The sequence below is a fragment of the Cebidichthys violaceus genome, unplaced genomic scaffold (genome assembly GCF_023349555.1).
Source record: "Cebidichthys violaceus isolate CVI_PGR_0920_01 unplaced genomic scaffold, fCebVio1.0.p SCAF_15, whole genome shotgun sequence".
NCBI lineage: Eukaryota > Metazoa > Chordata > Actinopteri > Perciformes > Stichaeidae > Cebidichthys > Cebidichthys violaceus.
Window position 1 is genome coordinate 5,963,316 of NW_027176318.1, and position 18,595 is coordinate 5,981,910.

Below are 18,595 nucleotides of genomic sequence, written 5' to 3' on the forward strand. Positions count from 1 at the left end.
TCTCCTTCCCCTCTTTCCTCTAGTAAACAGACCACAGCTCCCCCCAAGGCTGATTGCTGACATTCAGAAGGGACAGACGCGGCTATCAAATCCCTTATGTAACCCCGCAGATATTAGATGATTAGCGACTGTATGTTGAAATGCTGATCACCCATTGAGCCACCAAGAAACATTCACGATGGATAATTTACCCCCAAAAAAGTATCTCGATGCCTTGATTACATTAAATCCATTTAAATGTACAAACCCGTACTCGTTTTTACATTAAAGGTGAATAAAAGATGAGTCCCCATTCTGCCAACTTGGACTGACACAAAGAGTGTGACGAGTTAATTAAGGCTGAATAATAGAGTTGTAACCGCAAAGGCTCTAATCAGCCTCACGCACGCGAATTATAACACGTTTTCAATCAAATGATAGGTGTGGCGCACATCAACAGTCGAGTATGTGGAATAAATATGTATGAAGCAGAGGGGGATTAAAACTGCACCATCTGTATTGCCTCTGCGTTACTGGGACAGGAAGTGAAGCTTCTGAATACCGCGATAGGTGTCTCTAATTGCGCCTGTGCAAAATAAACGTCGCTGACGTGTAGAGGAGTTATTCGGATTGATGCCTCGCTCGCTTTTTAATGCAGGACTGTTGGGATTTAAAGGACTCTACGTGAGGAAGGTGTGTGAGGTTGCGGTTCGCTACACGGATGGTGATATTTAGAACTCTGTGGTTCGGTTTGGAGATTTTGATTTGTTCGTGTGTGAGTCTGCAACAGCAGGTTCGGCTAAATGGTTCCAGACTGATTCACAATGACACAGGTGCGGCTACAGGAGCTGCTGCTGTAGTGCTTTATTGTAGTGTAGTTGGTAAGAACAGTTCCGTTTTGAGCATACATGGAGCTTGACAAGAAAATAATAATATACAGAATACGTATTAAATTAATTAGCAAAACGCAAAATCAACCAAGCTAAAAAAAATTGAGAACCCTGATTAAATACAGGTTAATTGCAGCAGATCTTTTACTTAAGTAATAACACAATGTAATTATACTTTATTACGCCTAAAGGTCACACACATTGTTATATTAGATTATTATTATTAATTGTGCACTACTGTGTAAGATGCATTTTAATGCGGTAGATTGAAGTGAAGGTAAATTTAAATAATTTATAATAATATCTTAATCTGTAAATTATACAAAATAAAAAAAAATATATCAGTTTGAATAAAAAAGAAAGTACAGGTACCTCTAAACTGTACTACTGTACTGTACTACTGAACTTACTGCACATTACTTGAATAAATTAACTTAGTTAGTTTCCACCATTCGTGTATAATACATTACATTTAATTGAGTTATTGAGTTATTTAATTGAGTTATTGTTAAAAGTTAGTGTTGGGGTAAACTTTGTAAGGTGTTGCTAAGAAAAAGTGTCAAAAAACTAAAATCAACTTTGTTTTCTTAATAATACAAATGCCTTCGTACTCAACAACAATAAAACACATTGTTATATAAAAGGTAAACCTTATTACTAGAGAAGATGAATACCAGTCTGAATCTTGCAGTCTTTAGCTGGATTTGTGTGCATACAATATCGTTGGTGTTGATCTTATTTTGTCATTTCAGATGAGTGTGGAAGTGGAAAGAAAATTTGTGTGCAATGCTGACACTCTAAAAACACTGGAGGAGATCGGGGGTATGTGTTAAATTTGTCTACCACACATTTTATGCATGAGTAAATTTAGAACTGAGGCATTTAACTGATGCTGTGATCCACGACAACTGAAGGACTTCGTTTAATGACACTAATTGCTGTGGTTTTCACTGTAACACTTGGCCATCTGTCTCTTGTTAATAGTGAAGTTTAATTATCTGTACCAGCCTCGTTAGCATTTTAATATTTAGTTCTCCATTTTTTATAGCAGCTGTCTCTCTCCTCCCACTTCTTTTTGCTCAGCAGTGTGTGTTGGTCGGCGGGAGTTTCGTGACCAGTACTTTGACACCCCCGAGTTTGACCTGACTCTGAGAGACATGTGGCTGCGTAAACGCAAAGCATGCTGGGAGTTGAAGTGCCCGACGACAGTCAACGGGATGGACGAGGCCTCTGGAGGACAATCTAAAGCCGCTGGACTGTGCTCTCGCTACAGGGAGATAACCAATCTGCCCGAAATCCAACGGAGAGTGAAAGAGGTCATGAAAGACATTCGTGAGGACGGAGAGACAGAGACAAGCACCTCACAGGAGGACGAGTCTTGGCTGGGAGGAATGAATCTGGTGCGCTTCGCAGATTTCACAACAGTGCGGCAGTCCTTCACTGTAGAGGAGAAGGGGGTGCAGATAGACCTGGACCAGGCTGACTTTGGCTACCACGTGGGAGAGATAGAGGTCCTGGTTCCAGAGGGAGGAGACATGCAGTCTGCCTTGGAGAAGATCGAAAGGACGGCTAGAAAACTGGGTGAGCTCAAAGCTGTGAAACCACCCAAAACCTCTGTGTGAATCCAAACACAGTCAGTATCATGTATCATAATCATCAAGTAAGATATCAATCTTTTTTTCTTCTTCTTCTCAGGTCTGACTGGAGATCAGCGAGTTGACGGGAAAATGAATGTTTACCTTCAAAGAAATCACCCAGAGCACCATGCAAAACTACTGAGCGAACACGTTATGTAACATGGTATTAGTTTCACATGTTATACAAAATCTGTGAAACTTACGACTAAATTGTTTTTAAGTTGCTACTCAAATACTCATAACTGTAAAACTGAGGGGGTTTTTTTTTTAAGGGCTAATATTGTTTTAAATGTAAAGACTCACTGTATTCCATCACTGTACAGACCTGAATCCCTCAAGACATTTTCTGAATTCTAAACCTTAGAAAAAACGGCAATAGGCCCTTGAAATGTACCCTTGGAAGGGTGCTCAACGGCTGTGTTCTACACACCACATGCAACAGTTATATTTTTGTGTCTGGCTATGAAGCGTATGAGAGGAAGTGTGAACACTGGAAATAAATAGCGTGCAATACTGTCGATTCCCTATTAATGATGATTGTTTTGTACTGTGTTGCATTAAAAAGATGGGTGATTAGAATTATTAGACACTCCCAGATGGAGAGCTGGTGACTCTGTTTCAGAAACCATTGCTTCTTGTGCCGACTTCAGAAGATGGATTTTTCTTGTTTATGAACAGATGGTTGTGTGCAAATGTGGCTGCTCCTGGTTTTACATCAAGCGTGATCCAATTTGCTGCAGCTCTCACTCACCGCTAGTTTACAAACATTTTAAAATATTTACATTCATGTTGATGTCTTAAAAATGTTCACTACGAAATGGGTTAAAGGGTTAAAATGTCATGTTCGGGTTATAAAAACATAAATGGCTTCTCTTTTGCTCTTTGAATTATGGCGTATGGTTTGAAATGAAATAAAGGTCAGCAAAGTGTTCAATGCACGAATGTATGAATGATAAAATACAGTTTTGCACTGAATTGAAACGTCTTTTGCAGCAAAAAAATAAAATAAATGAAGTAACCTTTGCATTGCATATCTTTATGACACTATAATAATTCTACATTTTTTGTTTGTACAAGAGATATATCCCGAATCTAGTTAAAACGAAAGGATAACCCTGTTTAATTTACTGTTGAACTTTTTTTTTTTTTTTTACAGTAGCGGCAGATGTTTTCTCATTATATTGAGAAACATTTTCTGGGAGCTTGAAATAATCCCACCGACTGATCGCTCGGCTGGTCTCGTTTCTACTACCAACACCAGCACCTGTTGTAGGCAGCTTTGTCTGGACACCTGTGATGCATTCACACACACACACACACACACACACACACACACACACACACACACACAATAACAGAGTGTATACACTACAGAGTAATGTGATACATGGGGAAGTTCTTTCAGACAGAGAGCAATCATCAGTCATTTGAGAGACACACACCAGGCTTCTCCTGTCGGTCTGCATTCTGACAGCTGGGTCCCTACAGTCCTCGTCCTTTTACACAGGAAGACGACACTGGAGGCCAACTTCATGCACCACCACGAGTTCCACCGACAGGCCACATCATAACGCAGCTGCCCTCTTCATGAAAGACAAAAACAAAACAATATCATTTCAATTTTGCATGGAGTTTACAGAAAATGCACAGTAATTACATGCAATACATAACTCAACTCATGGATGGAAATATGGATATATTTTAAGCTTTTGAGATCACCACACATTTAACTATAACTTCAGTTCAGTGCACATTGCCCAGAGAGTCTCTTTACTCTTTACAAGTCAGTGAAAACAACAGAAAAGAAAACACACAATAGTGCATGTAAAAGTACACACACACATATACATGCAAACTCACACACACAAACACAGGTAATGAAGTTAGTATGACAACAAGGTTGGGGTTAATCATTTTAACGTTAACCTTTTAAGTCAAGCCTATGTTTACCTTCACATAAAACTACTGGATAAATAGTTTCAAAAATCATTAGCGTATAAGTGTCATGGCATTTCAAGATACATAAATATGTGTATTTAGTGTGTACACAGACAGATCTTGAGGAATTATTAGACTAGTAAGATTAGGTGAGACACACTCGGGGTTCAGGGTTCAATATGTCTCGTTGCTGTTGTTTTTTTAAGCAACTGTATTTGGCAAAGTCAACATATAGATGGCCAGGGGTAAACAATAAGACAAATGAGAAACAAGGCATACATGTCAAATAAGTACATTGAAAGAGAAATAAATAACTAGTTAAGAAATTAGGGTTGAGGAACAATCAAATAGGAAAATAGACACATATTTCTAAGTTGTTGAGTCTGAAACTTGAGGAGATCATGGACTTTTCACTCAGTAAATCTGACTCTTAAAGTAAACATCCCACAGGATTATGTGAATACTGTCAAGTAGGACATCAGGGGAGCATGTAATTTTAAAACGCCAAAAGTACTAGAGAACGAGAAACATTAAAGAGGGAAATCAGAACGCTTGGAGTGGAACAAACCAAGCCAGAAAATGTATTTGACTTCGGGTTAGGGAGACTATTCCAATAGGTCAAGAGGATTGAGAGTTCTTTTTTTGGAGGTTCACAACATAGTGGATGGTGGTAATGCACCCTAATGCACCCTGTTGCAGAACCAGAAGCGTGTTTATCTGTATTGTACGTGGAGACCATACTCCTCTTGCAGGTTTACTGTAAGGTTCCAAAGCATACAACCACAGCCCCTGAACTATACCTGCAGCTCACTTTATAACACTGATTTCACAGAATGCAACACAAGTATTCACATTTAAATCACACATTCGGTTGCTTTAGATCGCTGAGCTATGCCCCAAAGCTATCCACCAGCTATAGCTAGATTATGTGATTAAGGACGCATTGGGAACAGATGCCTCAAACAAGTGCAACCCTTGACAACGCATTATGATGTCCTATTAGGTGTGACATCTTCATAGTAAATTACTTTTTCAAGAGCACTGGGCTTATGACCCGTCTAGGTTCATTTTCTAAGCCATCCATGATGGCAAATTAATACCAAGCACAATGATCTCTTAACATTTTAAAGCAAAGAACAGGGCAGATAATTAGGCTTAGCAAAAAAAAAACTGAATGTCACTTTCACTTGTAAAGGAAATGCATTCATCTCTGGGGTGGGACATATTTCAACAGACTGTGAATTTTGCTTGACATCTTATGTCAGAGCTGTACATAGATTCTTATCTCTGTTTAACTGGTTTCTGCCTGTTTCTTTTCTGTGTATGCCTTTATGATTTGTTTTGTGTACAACGTTATATATATATAATATAATTATAGTTTGTACATAACATAGGAGTATATATAGTTTGTATAAAACAGGAGTATATATATATATATATATATATATATATATATATATATATATATATATATATATATATATATATATATATATATATATTCCTATGTTTTGAACTTCCATTGGTTTTCAGTCAAACAGCGCGGCTGATCACGTGACGGGGAAGGGGCAGGGGCACGCGCAGGGTTTTTTCACACTTTTGTAAACAACATGGCGATTCACGACTGGCCCTGCTAGCCAACAGATCAGACCACACTGTGTTGCTGTCAAACTTCAGCTGTTTTTGCGCCACAAACGTTGTGCGCTAGACCTCGCGGAAGTTACGCGTCGGGGCAAAATTGTTAAGTTCGCCCGGAAACGACAAAAGAGCTGGACCGACGAGCTGTCAAGAAGACCGTTTGACAGTCAGACGGTAATGTTAACGTTAAGTCGTTAGCATCCTTAGCTAGCTCAACAAGAATGAACCTGTGCATCTTAATGGCGATGAGATAACGCACAGTACGAATGTGCCGGTGGAAGGTGTTTGCAGAAACAAGTAGTTTGGCGTTTTTGAAGAAGCGGAAGTACGGTGGCTCGAGCAAATCGCTTGAATTGATGTCAAGTTAGCTAACGTTAACGCAGTCTGTGAAGTGCAGCCATTATTACCTAACTTCAGTTTTCCCATCTCCTCTCTGTTCACCATCAACACACGCTGCATGTGTTCACCTGGCTTCCCCCAGGTAAATCTAAAGCTGTCATTTGATTTCTAAATGTCCTCTCCTCGCCAGGCCCTCTTCAGTCTATGGGCTCTCAGTCCAGTTCTGGGATGTCTGGTGGAAGGGGCTCTTCCAGTGGCAACCCAGCTGAGCAGCCTGAAGCACCAGAACCGAACCAGAGCAGCAGCAGCAGCAGTAGTAGCAGCAGCAGCAGCAGCAGCCGGGGCCGCAGGACGGCAGACAGGCAGCAAGGAGACAGACATACCGCATCAGAGGAGGACGTTGACTTAGCTGAAGTGCTGGCTTACCTACTGAGGAGGTGAATTCAGATGATTGTTTGTATTTATACAACACTGACAATGATGATAACACAACAAACAGCGTTTGTACTTTACACTTTCTGGGCCCGGTTTGTTGTTTTGTGGTGATTTGTTTTTTAAAAATGTTTTTCTTTTAATAGAAGAAGCACTGAGAGACTAGAACAATAGAAACACCTGTGTGATGTAATACAGTGCAATAGATTAGCGGTGCAATATGCGGTATTTTACCCTACATACATTTAAAGCAATTCCAATTGTTCTGGTCCCTTAGCATATATGGGTAGCTTGATTGACACTAATATCTAAAAGACATTTCTAGGGTGTATATTTGAAACATGAGACTTTTTACATAGAAATGAAGTAACACTGGTCACATCTACATGAGCTTCTGTGAAGGTGTCTTGTATCTGGTCAGTTTATTAGTCACTCTTCAAATGGCACAAAGCAGAAGGAAAGCTTATTGTGTTTTATTTCTCTGTCAAGGGAGCAAATAATTGAAACGCCTCATTACATTCAAATCTGCTAAAGCTGCTTTAAGAGGTGGTCGGTAGTTTCCCATCCTTATTCTGTTTGATTTTAATGCTGTTAAAGTGGCTGGGAATTTTTTTTATATTCCTCTGTTGAACTAATGGTGTGTGTGTGTGTGTGTGTGTGTGTGTGTGTGTGTGTGTGTGTGTGTGCAGGGGCCAGGTCCGGCTGGTCCATGGGAGTGGAGCCACAGGGCTGCAGCTGGTCCAGTCCTACTCTGACTCTGATGAGGACAGTGATGGAGCCTGGGATGGTCGGCTGGGGGACCGCTACAATCCACCAGGTAACCTCCTACTGACACCGCTCACTGTCCACCTGCCTGATGGGAGAAAGATCAATTGTATCCAGCTTACTCTTCTTCTGAAACGTACAGGACTCAAAAAACTTTCACTTTGCTGTAGTTTTTCACAGTGTGTTTGGACAGTTGGAAGTTGTTAATACATGCAGCGAGAGGGATAAAGCAGCAGACCTATTATAATCTGTTATAATTGGGTTTCATATATTGTGCAACATAACGCAGTTTTTAACTCGGTGTATCAAATGTGAGAAACTTTTTTTGGCCGCTCCAAGCACCCGTACCGTAACAATATGAATATACAAGCATCAAAATCCAAGTAGCGGGGTTTTAGTAAACGACGGCTCACTGGACCGCAGTCCAATAGTTCAGTAAATACTGCATTCATCAGTAATATGCAGTATAAAACTGTTGTTTTATTTTGCAGTATGCTGGGCCTTCTTTTTAGCCTTTGAACAAGCTTTTAAAGCACTATTGCGAAACGATTAAAAAAAATATAACTTATTGAGCTTTGAATTATTATTTTGTGCTTATGACCAGTGTTTCTTTATTTGATAAGATACTGCATGGTTTAGCTTCCCAACCGTTAAACAATTTTATTCTAACAGCTCATAATGAAACAAAACATCAACACGGTTAGACTGTAAATATAAAACATTACTCTACAAAATGAGCTCAATCTGCTTTTTCAATAACAATAATGTTAAAGGTTTGTTTTGTCTCAATAAGTATCTGCCCTGTCAGAGGCTCCTCCCCTCTGTCTGCTTCTCAGTAGCCGGTCTGTGAGCGTGACTTGGCTGGAGAGCAAGCTACTTGTTGAGTTTTTTAACTCCATACAAGCGAGTTAAGTTTGGGGAAAAAATGCTTTCCTGCTACCTTCTCCTCATGGGACGGACGAGCGCGCTCTGCCCCATTGGATTCAAGGCACCTTACATCAAAAGGGTCGAGAAGCAACTCGCTATAAGAAGAATCAGTAAGATAGTCATAAGACTAAGATAGTCGTCTGGAAGTGTTTTAATATTCAGCCGACAGCTGGCGCTTATGGAAAACCCTGGTCATGTGTCTTTCAGTCAAAGATGTATATCGTGGTGGAGTAATGCCGTTTTCCTGTATTCAGTCAAAATACATTTATGTTGGAAATGAAATAAGTAGTATGAAACGAAGACGTTAAGTAAGAATTTAAAACTAATCAAATCATCTTTTAGAGGTTTTTTTTAACTCAATTAGGAATCGTAAGTTTGACTTTGCTAGTGAGTCCCATGTTTCTTCTCTTCTTTACCAATGTCCCACTCTCCTCCACTGTATCGGTTGTTAATAATTTGTCAAATGGTCATTCAACTTCAATTACAATGCGACAGTCGTAGATAAGTCCATAAGTGATTTGCGCTCATAAACATACAGTGTATATATATAACTGTTTGCCGTCATGTGGTAATTAACACCAAGACTTGTTTTGTTTTGTGTCACCTTCCTAGTGGACACCCAACCCGACACACATGAAGTGGACCAAAGTGAGATCCGGACTCAGATCCTGCTGGCCACCGGCTCCTTGACCGTGAAAGGCCGCCACAGCTTCACCCACATGCTGACCGAGGTCGCCCCCCCCCCCCCAGACATAATAAACCATGAAGATGATGTTTGTGTCTGACAGTTTAATTCCAAATGAATGTTGACCAGTTTGATGTTTTCTTTTGCTTTTTAGAGGAGGCAGGGCAGATGTAGAGGCTCCAGTTTTTCTCACGGAGAGTGCAGTCGTATCCGCACACAGTAAGTGTTCTTTTACATTTTTTTTACATCTATATATTTTTTTGTGAAAATGTACAAAAGACTAGACGTGATGCTTACAAGAGGACTCATCCTGTTGTCTGTCAAATGATATTGACCCTTTTTTTTTTCTTCTTTTTCTCGCAGTTTTCTGCCAAACTACGTTTCCCACAAAGATACGTACCAGCAGAAAGCCTTCTGTGGAGTGTACAGCGAGGATGGCGGCATGTTCCTCTCTGCCTGCCAAGGTAAATAAGACGAGATCCAACATGAGAGCCCAGAGGAGCTGAATCAAATCTGATAGGGATTCTTATTGTTTGTTTAAAACTGTGCGGACCACCGAATCACCATGGCCGTTCATGTAGTGTCACATGTACAGAACGTGGTCAGACAAGTGTTACTGATTTTTTTTTAATTATTTTGATGCAACTATCAGACATGAAATATGTTTGAGACGAACTGTAGAATTACTCGAAAATACCAAATATTTGTTCATTCTTGCTACTTTTTTACTGATTTACTTTCAAACAATACATGCGATGGACATCAGGTCTCACCTAGATACGTCATGTGATAACAGCCACCCATTGTTTGATTACAATATATATATATATTTTTTTTTATCCTGATGCTCGCTACAGACCAGAACATCCGCTTGTACGACACCACCAGAGGCCGCTTTCACTTACGGCGGACAGTGAAGGCTCGCGACGTGGGCTGGAGCGTTCTGGACGTCTGCTTCACCCCCGACGGACAAAATGTGCTCTATTCCAGCTGGTCCGACTACAGTAAGGCTAACCGACCTGTAAGACACAGTGACGCTAGTTAGCGTAGCAGCTATTGATCCTATTGATGCTTTAGCATCTGCATCACAGTTACAAGGTGCGCTCTGCGTTGCTGTGCACCTTAAACATTGTTCTAAATGTAGGATAAAAGAGCTTAAAAGATTTTTTCTTGAATAAACATCTGACCAATAAAAGAATCCTACTCGAAAATTGGATAAGTAATTGTCCTAAATACTAATGCGTTGCCCCGATATGTTGTTTTCTTCACACGTTCTCTGTCTCTGTGCGTCTCCCCCGCAGTTCACTTGTGCAGTATAGATGGAGACAGTGAAAACCACACCGCCCTGGACCTCAAGTTAGTGTTTCCCTCATAGTAACTTATAACATTACGGAGCAGGTAATCTATCACTTCCTACCATCCGGCCCTCCTCTCCCCTCATTACCATCTGGATGAATGACGCTGTCAGAACTTGTCACCTCAACATCCATCCTTTCGCTGTGTGTGTGTGTGTGTGTGTGTGTGTGTGTGTGTGTGTGTGTGTGTGTGTGTGTTGTGTGTTACTTTGTTAACTGGAGAGATCATTGTTTCAGCTCACAGCACTCATAACAATAGCATTGTTTAAGAGGTGATGTGTGGCTTCATCAAGCTTTTTGGCGTGGGATGACATACAGTAGACGGTGTAGTTGTGATTCAATAATGCTGCTACTGCTGTAGTGTCAACCTGCTTGTGTGTGTGTGTGTGTGTGTGTGTGTGTGTGTGTGTGTGTGTGTGCTGTTGTTTCTTTTGTAGTCCAGATGAGAGGAGATTCTGTGTGTTCTCACTGGCTGCGTCCACAGATGGCAACGAGATCCTGGGAGGGTGAGCGCAGTTTTGCTTTTACGTTTTATAAAGCACAGTCGGTCGCATTTAACCTCTTCATTAGAACGTGTTCACTCTCTCCTTTCAGAGCAAATGATGGCTGCCTCTACGTTTTTGATCTCGAGCAGAATAAACGAACGCTGAAGGTTAGTTTGACTGAGTTGCGTTTGCCGTTTGTGTTTTTGTTCCGCGGGACTCCTCGTACCTTTTTTTTTTTCCCCGTCCATTTATTTGCGCCTCACCCTGTGATCAAGGTGAGCCAGACCTGAACACGTGCCGGCTCACATAAAGTTTCACACCGCCCTGCAATGTAGCCCATCTCCACCCTGCAGTGGGACAGGGGGGGGGTTAACCCCCCCCTGCGTAGAAGTCAGTAGCTGGCCTCCACCATCTGCTTCACCGCTGAACATGCTCTTTCTCATACTGCCCCTCTTATTACCTCTGCGTCAGTGTGTCTGCGCTTAATCTCTGAACTTTTAGCCAAATTCTGCTAAATTTTCACCACAAGGAAAAGTCTACTGGTGGTCTATATTTCTCTTATTGTCAACACATCCCATGAAAAGACTAAAACCAACAGTAAACTGATCCTATCTACATGAATTGTCTGTAGCTCCATTTCTAAACTTCTAAAAGCCGGTAGACTCGGTGACATGCTGCTTTATAACGATCGACGCCGTAGTTTTATCTTGATTCAATCCCACGTACGTCTTACTGCTGCTGTTAATCGCCACTAGATCACCAAATTAGCGGGTGAAAAATTGTCCCCAACAAATGCTCTGTTTAGGAACGGTTCTCTGAGCATCTTCCAGCAGCATGCAGCTGAATCAACCGCCTCTCGGTTCTTGGACGCTTCCCTGCTCATCTGCTGCAGGGAACTGTAGTAATAATACAACATTTTTAGTCTCAGTTTCCTTCAGTCTTGCAGAAAAATATGTCTGCAACTAAATCAAATAGTAAATATCCTGGATCGGTTCTAGAAACGTTTGACGTACACACAGACAAAGGCACTTTCACACACACACACACACACACACACACACGCATGTATGCTACACACTCTCTCTCGCAGAGGAAATCACACACGCGCTCCCCGGCTCGCTCACACGCCACACAAACACCGACTCTCCTTTCCTTCGCGTCTCTCCGCTCGTCTAGATCGATGCCCACGAGGACGACGTGAATGCGGTGGCGTTCGCCGACAGCTCGTCCCAGCTGCTCTTCTCTGGCAGCGACGACGCGCTGTGCAAGGTGTGGGACAGACGGACGCTGCGGGAGGACAGACCGCAGCCTGTCGGACAGCTGGCCGGCCACCGAGACGGCATCACCTTCATCCACAGCAAGGTGGGGGGGGGGGGGGGACGCTGCCGGTATTTTATCAATCTGTCAAGTTCCCCAAAAGCCTCATGGGTAGTTGGATTTGACCGATGATTGGTTGGAAGTTGATTAATTCAATGCTAATATTAGCCCAGTGTAATGTGTTTTTAGTCCCGTGTTTTGGTCTAACCCTGAGGTTTGTTTTGATTTCTTTTAATTTGGTCATCCTCACCTGTGTCATAACGGTGTCAGGGTGACGCACGCTATCTGATCAGCAACTCAAAGGACCAGTCCATCAAGCTCTGGGACGTCAGGAAGTTCTCGCCCAAAGAGGGTTTGGCAGCTTCCCGCCTGGCTGTCACCCAACAGAACTGGGATTACCGCTGGCAGCAGGTTCCCCAGAGAGGTGAGGGAGTAAGGGAGAAGATTGGGGGGGGGGAGCCACTGGTGGTGACACTCAGAGGAGGAGAGGAGAAGGAAAGTTAGAGGACAAGAGGAGGGAAGGTCTCGTGGAGGAGGACATAAAGATGAAAGAAGAGAGAGGGGGCCAATGACAGAGAGGTGGAACGTGGGTGTGTATGTGTGGTAAAGGTTGAGGATACGACAGTATTTAAACCACACACAGAGAAGTGAGTGATCACCATTACAAGTCAAAGAGGAGGGGAGGCGTAGAGGACAGGATACGGATAGTAGCTTACCCATTTCTTTTCACCAGATCATAGATTAGGATGTAAATGTACTCTGATGATTTCTGGCGATTCCTAAAAAAAAAAAAAATGTTACGCGTCCCTTTCAGCCCTGAAGAGACACAAGCTGACAGGCGACACCTCGGTGATGACCTACCGCGGTCACGGCGTCCTGCACACCCTCATCCGCAGCCGCTTCTCCCCAGAGTTCACCACTGGACAGAGGTTCATCTACTCCGGCTGCTCCACTGGCAAAATCATCAGTGAGTCCGGGATTGATTTAAAAAAGGACACGATATACAGGACATGACTACAACAAGTAGCTCAATGTTTTTGAATTGTTTGTGTGTCTGTCCAGTTTATGATGTCCTGACGGGCGCCGTGGTCTCCAGACTGTCGGGCCACGACGCGTGCGTGAGGGACGTCAGCTGGCACCCGTACGAGGACAACATCGTCAGCAGCTCTGTGAGTGCTGCTAATGCAAACTGTTCAGCTGGAGTCAGTGTGAAAGCTTGTGATCATACATATTACATTAAAGATGTAAAAAAAAAAATAAAAAAAAAAAATGTTTATATGGGAATTAAACCAGTTGTTTAATTAACAGAAAAATGGATAATTTACAGAAACATATGAGCAAATTTTAAATCTTCTAATTACACATGGAAAAAACAATAAAGCTGGAATTCTAAAGTTTCCTCATGTTGTCGCCGTCTACAGCGGCAAGAAATAAGTTGTTGTCGAAAACCTTTTTTTTAATTAACAATAAGTGACGGATTTCAGCTTTAAGTAATACATAGGAAATGACTATTTAAAGTAAAATGATCCATCTTCGGCCTTTTATCTCTGACCGCTCTGCGCCTCTCCCTGTTTCTCCACAGTGGGACGGAGCGGTGCGAATGTGGGAGCACAGACAGACTCATCCGCTGGAGGAGGAGAGAGAGCGGGACAGAGACTGACGACGGGAGAAAGACCTTTAGAGAGACAAAGGAAAAAGATGTCGCCTGCAGAGGAGGCGAGGCCGGCCCTAACACGGGCGGTCTATATACATACGCTCAGAAGGACTGGGAGAGACTTCAATATTTTTTAAATTCGATGCTGGATATTAATGATTACAGTTATAGCGTGGTTGTGAAGTGTTCATTTGGGAAGGCATTATAGCCTTACGTTGTCAAGAGCGGATTAGGGCACAGTGGGACGGCCTACTTCTGTTTTTTTTTTGTTTTTGTTTTTTTTTGTTTTTTTTGGCCTCGCTGTCAACAACAGGCCAGAGCTTTTGAATTTGGCCTGAAACACTTAATGAAAATGTGCTGGAGCTGGAAACGCTAAGCACCGCACTTACTTAATGACCTGTTGAAATTTAACGATAAGTTAGTTGTATAAAAGTCAGTGTTGGATATTTGCAGGGAGGAGCTGGCGACGATGATTCTGAATAAATGTATAGTATTTTACTGGTATGTGCATTCAGGGAGTGTATTTAGACAGTTGTCAGTGGGCTGATTTGGACTCTTGCTGGTGGGAATAACACGAGCTTCAAAGGTCCACATCTAAAGACTGATTGTTTTATAATGATCCACTACATTATATACCGATTGCCTGAATCACGACTCCTGAACCCGGCAGACATGTCGCTGACCGGAGGTCGTTCAGGGGGAACTTCCTGTGTTCAGCTTCCTGTGTCGGGAGATTCCCAGCACACCACGATGACCAAGACACCCGAACGCACTCAGCGTACCGAGTCTGTTCGCTTCACTGTCGAACTCACAATGATGTTGTGTTATAACCTCTTTATGTCACCTCAAGCCTGCGGTCTTAGTCTGAGGTCTTCTTATTGATCCCGGGTCAGCGCTCGGCTCTGTAAACACAAGCCCTGAGTCCATTTAACAGACAAATAAAAAAAATTTAAAAAAGAGTGATTGGTTGGCCACTATAAACCTGTGATCAGTTTAAAAGATTTGAATGTGTGTGATAACATGTTGAGACTCGGTGAAGGGACTGTGTGCGTGGATCAAAACTCTCACACTGATCTGTATATGCAATTTTCAGGTGTTTATATCAAAGCCCATATTTCACCGTTGTTTTACAGTAACAATAAAACCTTTAATGTACGGCCACAACCTGACGCTTCACCCTGAGTGTTTGCTGCTGTTATTGAGAAGAAATTACTTTTGTTAGATGTTTTTTGTTTTTTTTATATATATATTTGCATTATCAGGTATTTAAACATGCAAATGTACAAAACAATTTCACACCGTTACCAGTGAACTAAATGGAGGTATGCATTCGTTTGCACTAATGTATAATTCCGTCACGCTGAACAAACATCACATGCTGTTTCTATGGCCAGTAGCACATGACGGACAATTAGTAGCTGCAGGAACTCAAAGCAGAGTGGCTTCAAGGGCATCGTAATGACAGCAATGCAGTTAGGTGTTCTAAAATTAGACCGATTCTTTGGCGTGCACGGTCTCATTTACACTTACTGTTCCTGCTTTATACAATACTTAACGCAGCAACACGGTCGGGGCACTAATGTATCATCTCAGCTCCAGTGTCAGTGAAAGGAAAAGGTCTTCAGATAAATGATCAAGGAGGACACAACTCAGGGAAAATTAGCTGAGTTCAGCATTCAGATTATGTTTTTGTAGCGCTCAGAATATCCTTACGCTGTTAAAACTGCGTCACTTAAAGAAAATAAATAACCTTTCCCATATGGACTCCAGCAGTACTTCTCTTAGTATGGATATGCAGTCTATGTATAGTAGTGGGACTGGATGTCCTGTCTTGTGAAAACAGTTCTTGTGTGTTTTTATTGAGCATAAATCCCACAGAAAGACTAAATTTACTCAATCTGGCCCGGGGAGTTGGAGAGGTTTAAGAGGCTCTGGCTCGGGGACTGGGCCTGGAAATCCAGAAGACTAAAAGTGCTGTGAGAAATGCAGCTGTTCATGGCGCCAAATGCAGACTGGCAACAGTTTATAACTTAAATTAGTTTTGGCTCCGACAGCTGATTCTAAGAATGGAGGGACTCGAGGAGAACCAAAGAAGGAGCCAAAACGATCCATTTTATGTCGGAATGATTCTTTACGCAGGAAAAGACGAGACTTTGATGCTAAATGCAAAAGTAGTTGTTTAAAGCCATAATACAAAATGTTGTGTTTTAATTTGAAATTCAGTTGGCAGCTATAAGGATCACATTCACAAAGCATTGGGTCATTGTTTTGAGAATAATGGGGTCGGTTACAGCAGCAGCCATTACCATGTCCACCCCTCTGAGTCTGGTTCTGTGTTGGGGGAGGGCCTCTGAGGGTAAAGGGGAGAGAGGGGCTGTATTTTTATAAACCATGTGTTCTCCTGCACGTCTGACAGTGATAAAGTGGAAAGGCTCCCAGAGTGGAGCCAGAGTGCCTCTCAAAAACAAAAGAAAGTGAGGCAGACTCCACCGAGGGGCTCTAATTGGACGAAAGAGGAGAAAAACACTGTCATAATTCAATCCAAAACTACAAAAAGGTGTCGTCGAGAAGCAGATGAACATGGATGCCAAGACTGAAAACTCCTCAAATGGCTTCTCACCAGAGATCAATTTGGAGAAGTTACACAAGATGGCCGCAGAGGTGATTCTGCTGGGGAAATTCCTCCTCAGACTCCTGAACGCTGCTCTGGTGTTGGTCACAGACTCACTGGCCAGGATGTTAGGAAGCAGCCTGCTCAGACGACATTTCCACCTGATGCTGTCCGCTGTGGTTCTGTTCGGTCCTCTGCTGAGTTTCTGGGTGTCAAAGCACAGCATCTTCGCCAACAGCAGCCACTATCTGTACAGGTACTGCATGGGTGTGTGTCTCCTTTTAAATGGAAATATTTGGAACTAGTTGCTGTTGTTAGAAATGAATAAAGTGGATTTATGCTCCGTTAACACCTGGCACATTGAAGAACAGTTCAATTTAAAAGATAAGAATTTAAACTGCACTTTCACACCAAATATAGTGAAGTAGGTATCGTCATTAATATGACATTACATAAAGCAAGTCATTGCCTACATTTGAAGAGTCTATAAACTGTCAATCATGACTTTATTAGGAAGAACAATACTTTTATTAAACCCAGGGAAATACATTTTTTGTTTCACTTGTAATTTTATGCACAAAAATAAATGAAATGTGAACAATCAGTAGAAATAATGCATTATGGCTACATATGTTAAAACCACAAGTGAAGGTTCATTTTAAAATACATGCTGTGTCAACCTTCATCAATATTAAAGTAAGATTATGTAACTTTTGAAATAATACTCAACACATTATTTGTCTTGAAAATGGACAGTTGAATTCATGAGCAATAAAATGCACTCTTGCTCTCTTCAGTACACTCTGGTACGACCAATAGCTCAATAGCTAATGTTAGCAAACTTTGACTGACTCCCCACTACTTGTACCACCATGATTGAGCATCTAGCAACATACTGACAGTTATATCAATATATGTTTATTGGTGTCTATCCAACCGCACAGTTCAAAGTAACATTACAGTTAATTAATTATTGTCCCATGAGGCTTTTTTTGTGAGGTTCTATTGCATTATTGTAATGTGTTCTGACGATTCATACGGTGACATTTCACGCAACACTGATTGCTGCTCTCTTGCAGGAAGTTCTTGACGTCCACTTGGGGTTGGACCTGCGTCTTCACAGGCTCCTTCATCCTTCTCCTCTCCATCTCAGCCCGTCGCTCCCCTTCTCTCCTCCTCCGCCACCTCTCTCGGATGGGGGTGGTCGGGTTCCTCTGGTGGGGCTGTCGGCGTCTCCTGACCTTGCTGGAGGACGCAGCGGGAACCTGTTATGAACCCATGCCCCCCGTCCGGGATTTCCAAGGCGCCACCGCCTCTGTCCAGCCCCTGCTGCTCCTGCACGAAGACCAGACCAAAGCCTCCTGCCTCAAGGCCGCCATGGTGTGGAGAGGCTACGAAGTATCCCAGGACGTCCTCATCGTCTGCTTGTGTTGCCTGCTGCTTGTGGAGGAAATGTCCGTCTTTGGTCGTCACCTGGCTCAAACGAAGGCTCTGCAGAGGTTGCCTGGTGCCCCTCTACGGTTCATCTTCCTCCTATGTGTAGCTCTACTCGCCGTTTGGATGTTCCTGCTCATGTGTTTGCTTGCACACTTCCCCAAGTTCCCCTCCCAGCATCTGGGAGGAGCTCTGGGCTACCTGGTATGGAGAGGACTCTATCAAGGCTGGTACAGACTCAAACCGAGCTGGGCCGGTCCTGGTTTGCCGGCAGAGGGATTGTTTACCACCACGGATATCGACAAACAGCCTCACTAGTGTGGAACCCTCAGTAGATGTTTTGGGGATGTGGTTGGGACTCAAGTTAAGGAGTCTACACGGCTTCTGATTAGGGGTCGTGAAGCATATATCACCTGTAAAAAACCTTGACACTACATACCTCGGACGTCGTATGAATATAATGAATACATTCATTGTAGCTCAATATTGGTCTAAAACCAGATTTTGAA

At 42.4% G+C, this 18,595-nt stretch overlaps 3 protein-coding genes across 4 annotated transcripts; all 3 read left to right on the forward strand.

Annotated features, from left to right (window-relative positions):
* Positions 1–579: 579 nt before the first annotated feature.
* On the forward strand, positions 580–3,524 carry thtpa (thiamine triphosphatase). 2 transcript variants are annotated; one of them, XM_068709480.1, is made up of 4 exons: positions 580–672; positions 1,622–1,691; positions 1,953–2,450; positions 2,565–3,524. In XM_068709480.1, the coding sequence occupies exons 1-4, from the start codon at positions 613–615 to the stop codon at positions 2,663–2,665; spliced, it is 729 nt and encodes a 242-aa protein (XP_068565581.1). In that variant the 5' UTR covers positions 580–612; the 3' UTR covers positions 2,666–3,524. The 2 variants fall into 2 exon arrangements, with proteins under 2 accessions (XP_068565581.1, XP_068565582.1); XM_068709481.1 differs by having other exon boundaries at positions 1,956–2,450.
* A 2,537-nt stretch (positions 3,525–6,061) lies between these two features.
* Positions 6,062–15,205, forward strand: dcaf11 (ddb1 and cul4 associated factor 11). Its single transcript, XM_068709678.1, has 15 exons — positions 6,062–6,256; positions 6,612–6,858; positions 7,543–7,670; positions 9,158–9,276; positions 9,385–9,449; positions 9,594–9,694; positions 10,088–10,234; positions 10,532–10,586; positions 11,023–11,091; positions 11,180–11,237; positions 12,247–12,432; positions 12,658–12,811; positions 13,202–13,354; positions 13,450–13,556; positions 13,970–15,205. Exons 2-15 carry the CDS (start codon positions 6,626–6,628, stop codon positions 14,045–14,047), a joined length of 1,653 nt encoding a protein of 550 aa, XP_068565779.1. The 5' UTR covers positions 6,062–6,256; positions 6,612–6,625; the 3' UTR covers positions 14,048–15,205.
* A 1,329-nt stretch (positions 15,206–16,534) lies between these two features.
* fitm1 (fat storage inducing transmembrane protein 1) lies at positions 16,535–18,520 on the forward strand. Its single transcript, XM_068709679.1, has 2 exons — positions 16,535–16,908; positions 17,732–18,520. Exons 1-2 carry the CDS (start codon positions 16,616–16,618, stop codon positions 18,402–18,404), a joined length of 966 nt encoding a protein of 321 aa, XP_068565780.1. The 5' UTR covers positions 16,535–16,615; the 3' UTR covers positions 18,405–18,520.
* The last annotated feature ends 75 nt before the right edge of the window (positions 18,521–18,595 follow it).

Excerpts from the sequence above, each read along its gene's own strand:
- thtpa (XM_068709480.1), top strand. The coding sequence starts at position 613 with ATGCCTCGCTCGCTTTTTAATGCAGGACTGTTGGGATTTAAAGGACTC. Across the intron at positions 673-1,621 it reads AAGGACTCTACGTGAGGAAG|ATGAGTGTGGAAGTGGAAAG; the intron begins GTGTGTGAGGTT and ends TTGTCATTTCAG. Across the intron at positions 1,692-1,952 it reads AACACTGGAGGAGATCGGGG|CAGTGTGTGTTGGTCGGCGG; the intron begins GTATGTGTTAAA and ends CTTTTTGCTCAG.
- dcaf11 (XM_068709678.1), top strand. The coding sequence starts at position 6,626 with ATGGGCTCTCAGTCCAGTTCTGGGATGTCTGGTGGAAGGGGCTCTTCC. Across the intron at positions 11,092-11,179 it reads GGCAACGAGATCCTGGGAGG|AGCAAATGATGGCTGCCTCT; the intron begins GTGAGCGCAGTT and ends CTCTCCTTTCAG. Across the intron at positions 13,557-13,969 it reads ACAACATCGTCAGCAGCTCT|TGGGACGGAGCGGTGCGAAT; the intron begins GTGAGTGCTGCT and ends GTTTCTCCACAG.
- fitm1 (XM_068709679.1), top strand. The coding sequence starts at position 16,616 with ATGAACATGGATGCCAAGACTGAAAACTCCTCAAATGGCTTCTCACCA. Across the intron at positions 16,909-17,731 it reads AGCAGCCACTATCTGTACAG|GAAGTTCTTGACGTCCACTT; the intron begins GTACTGCATGGG and ends GCTCTCTTGCAG.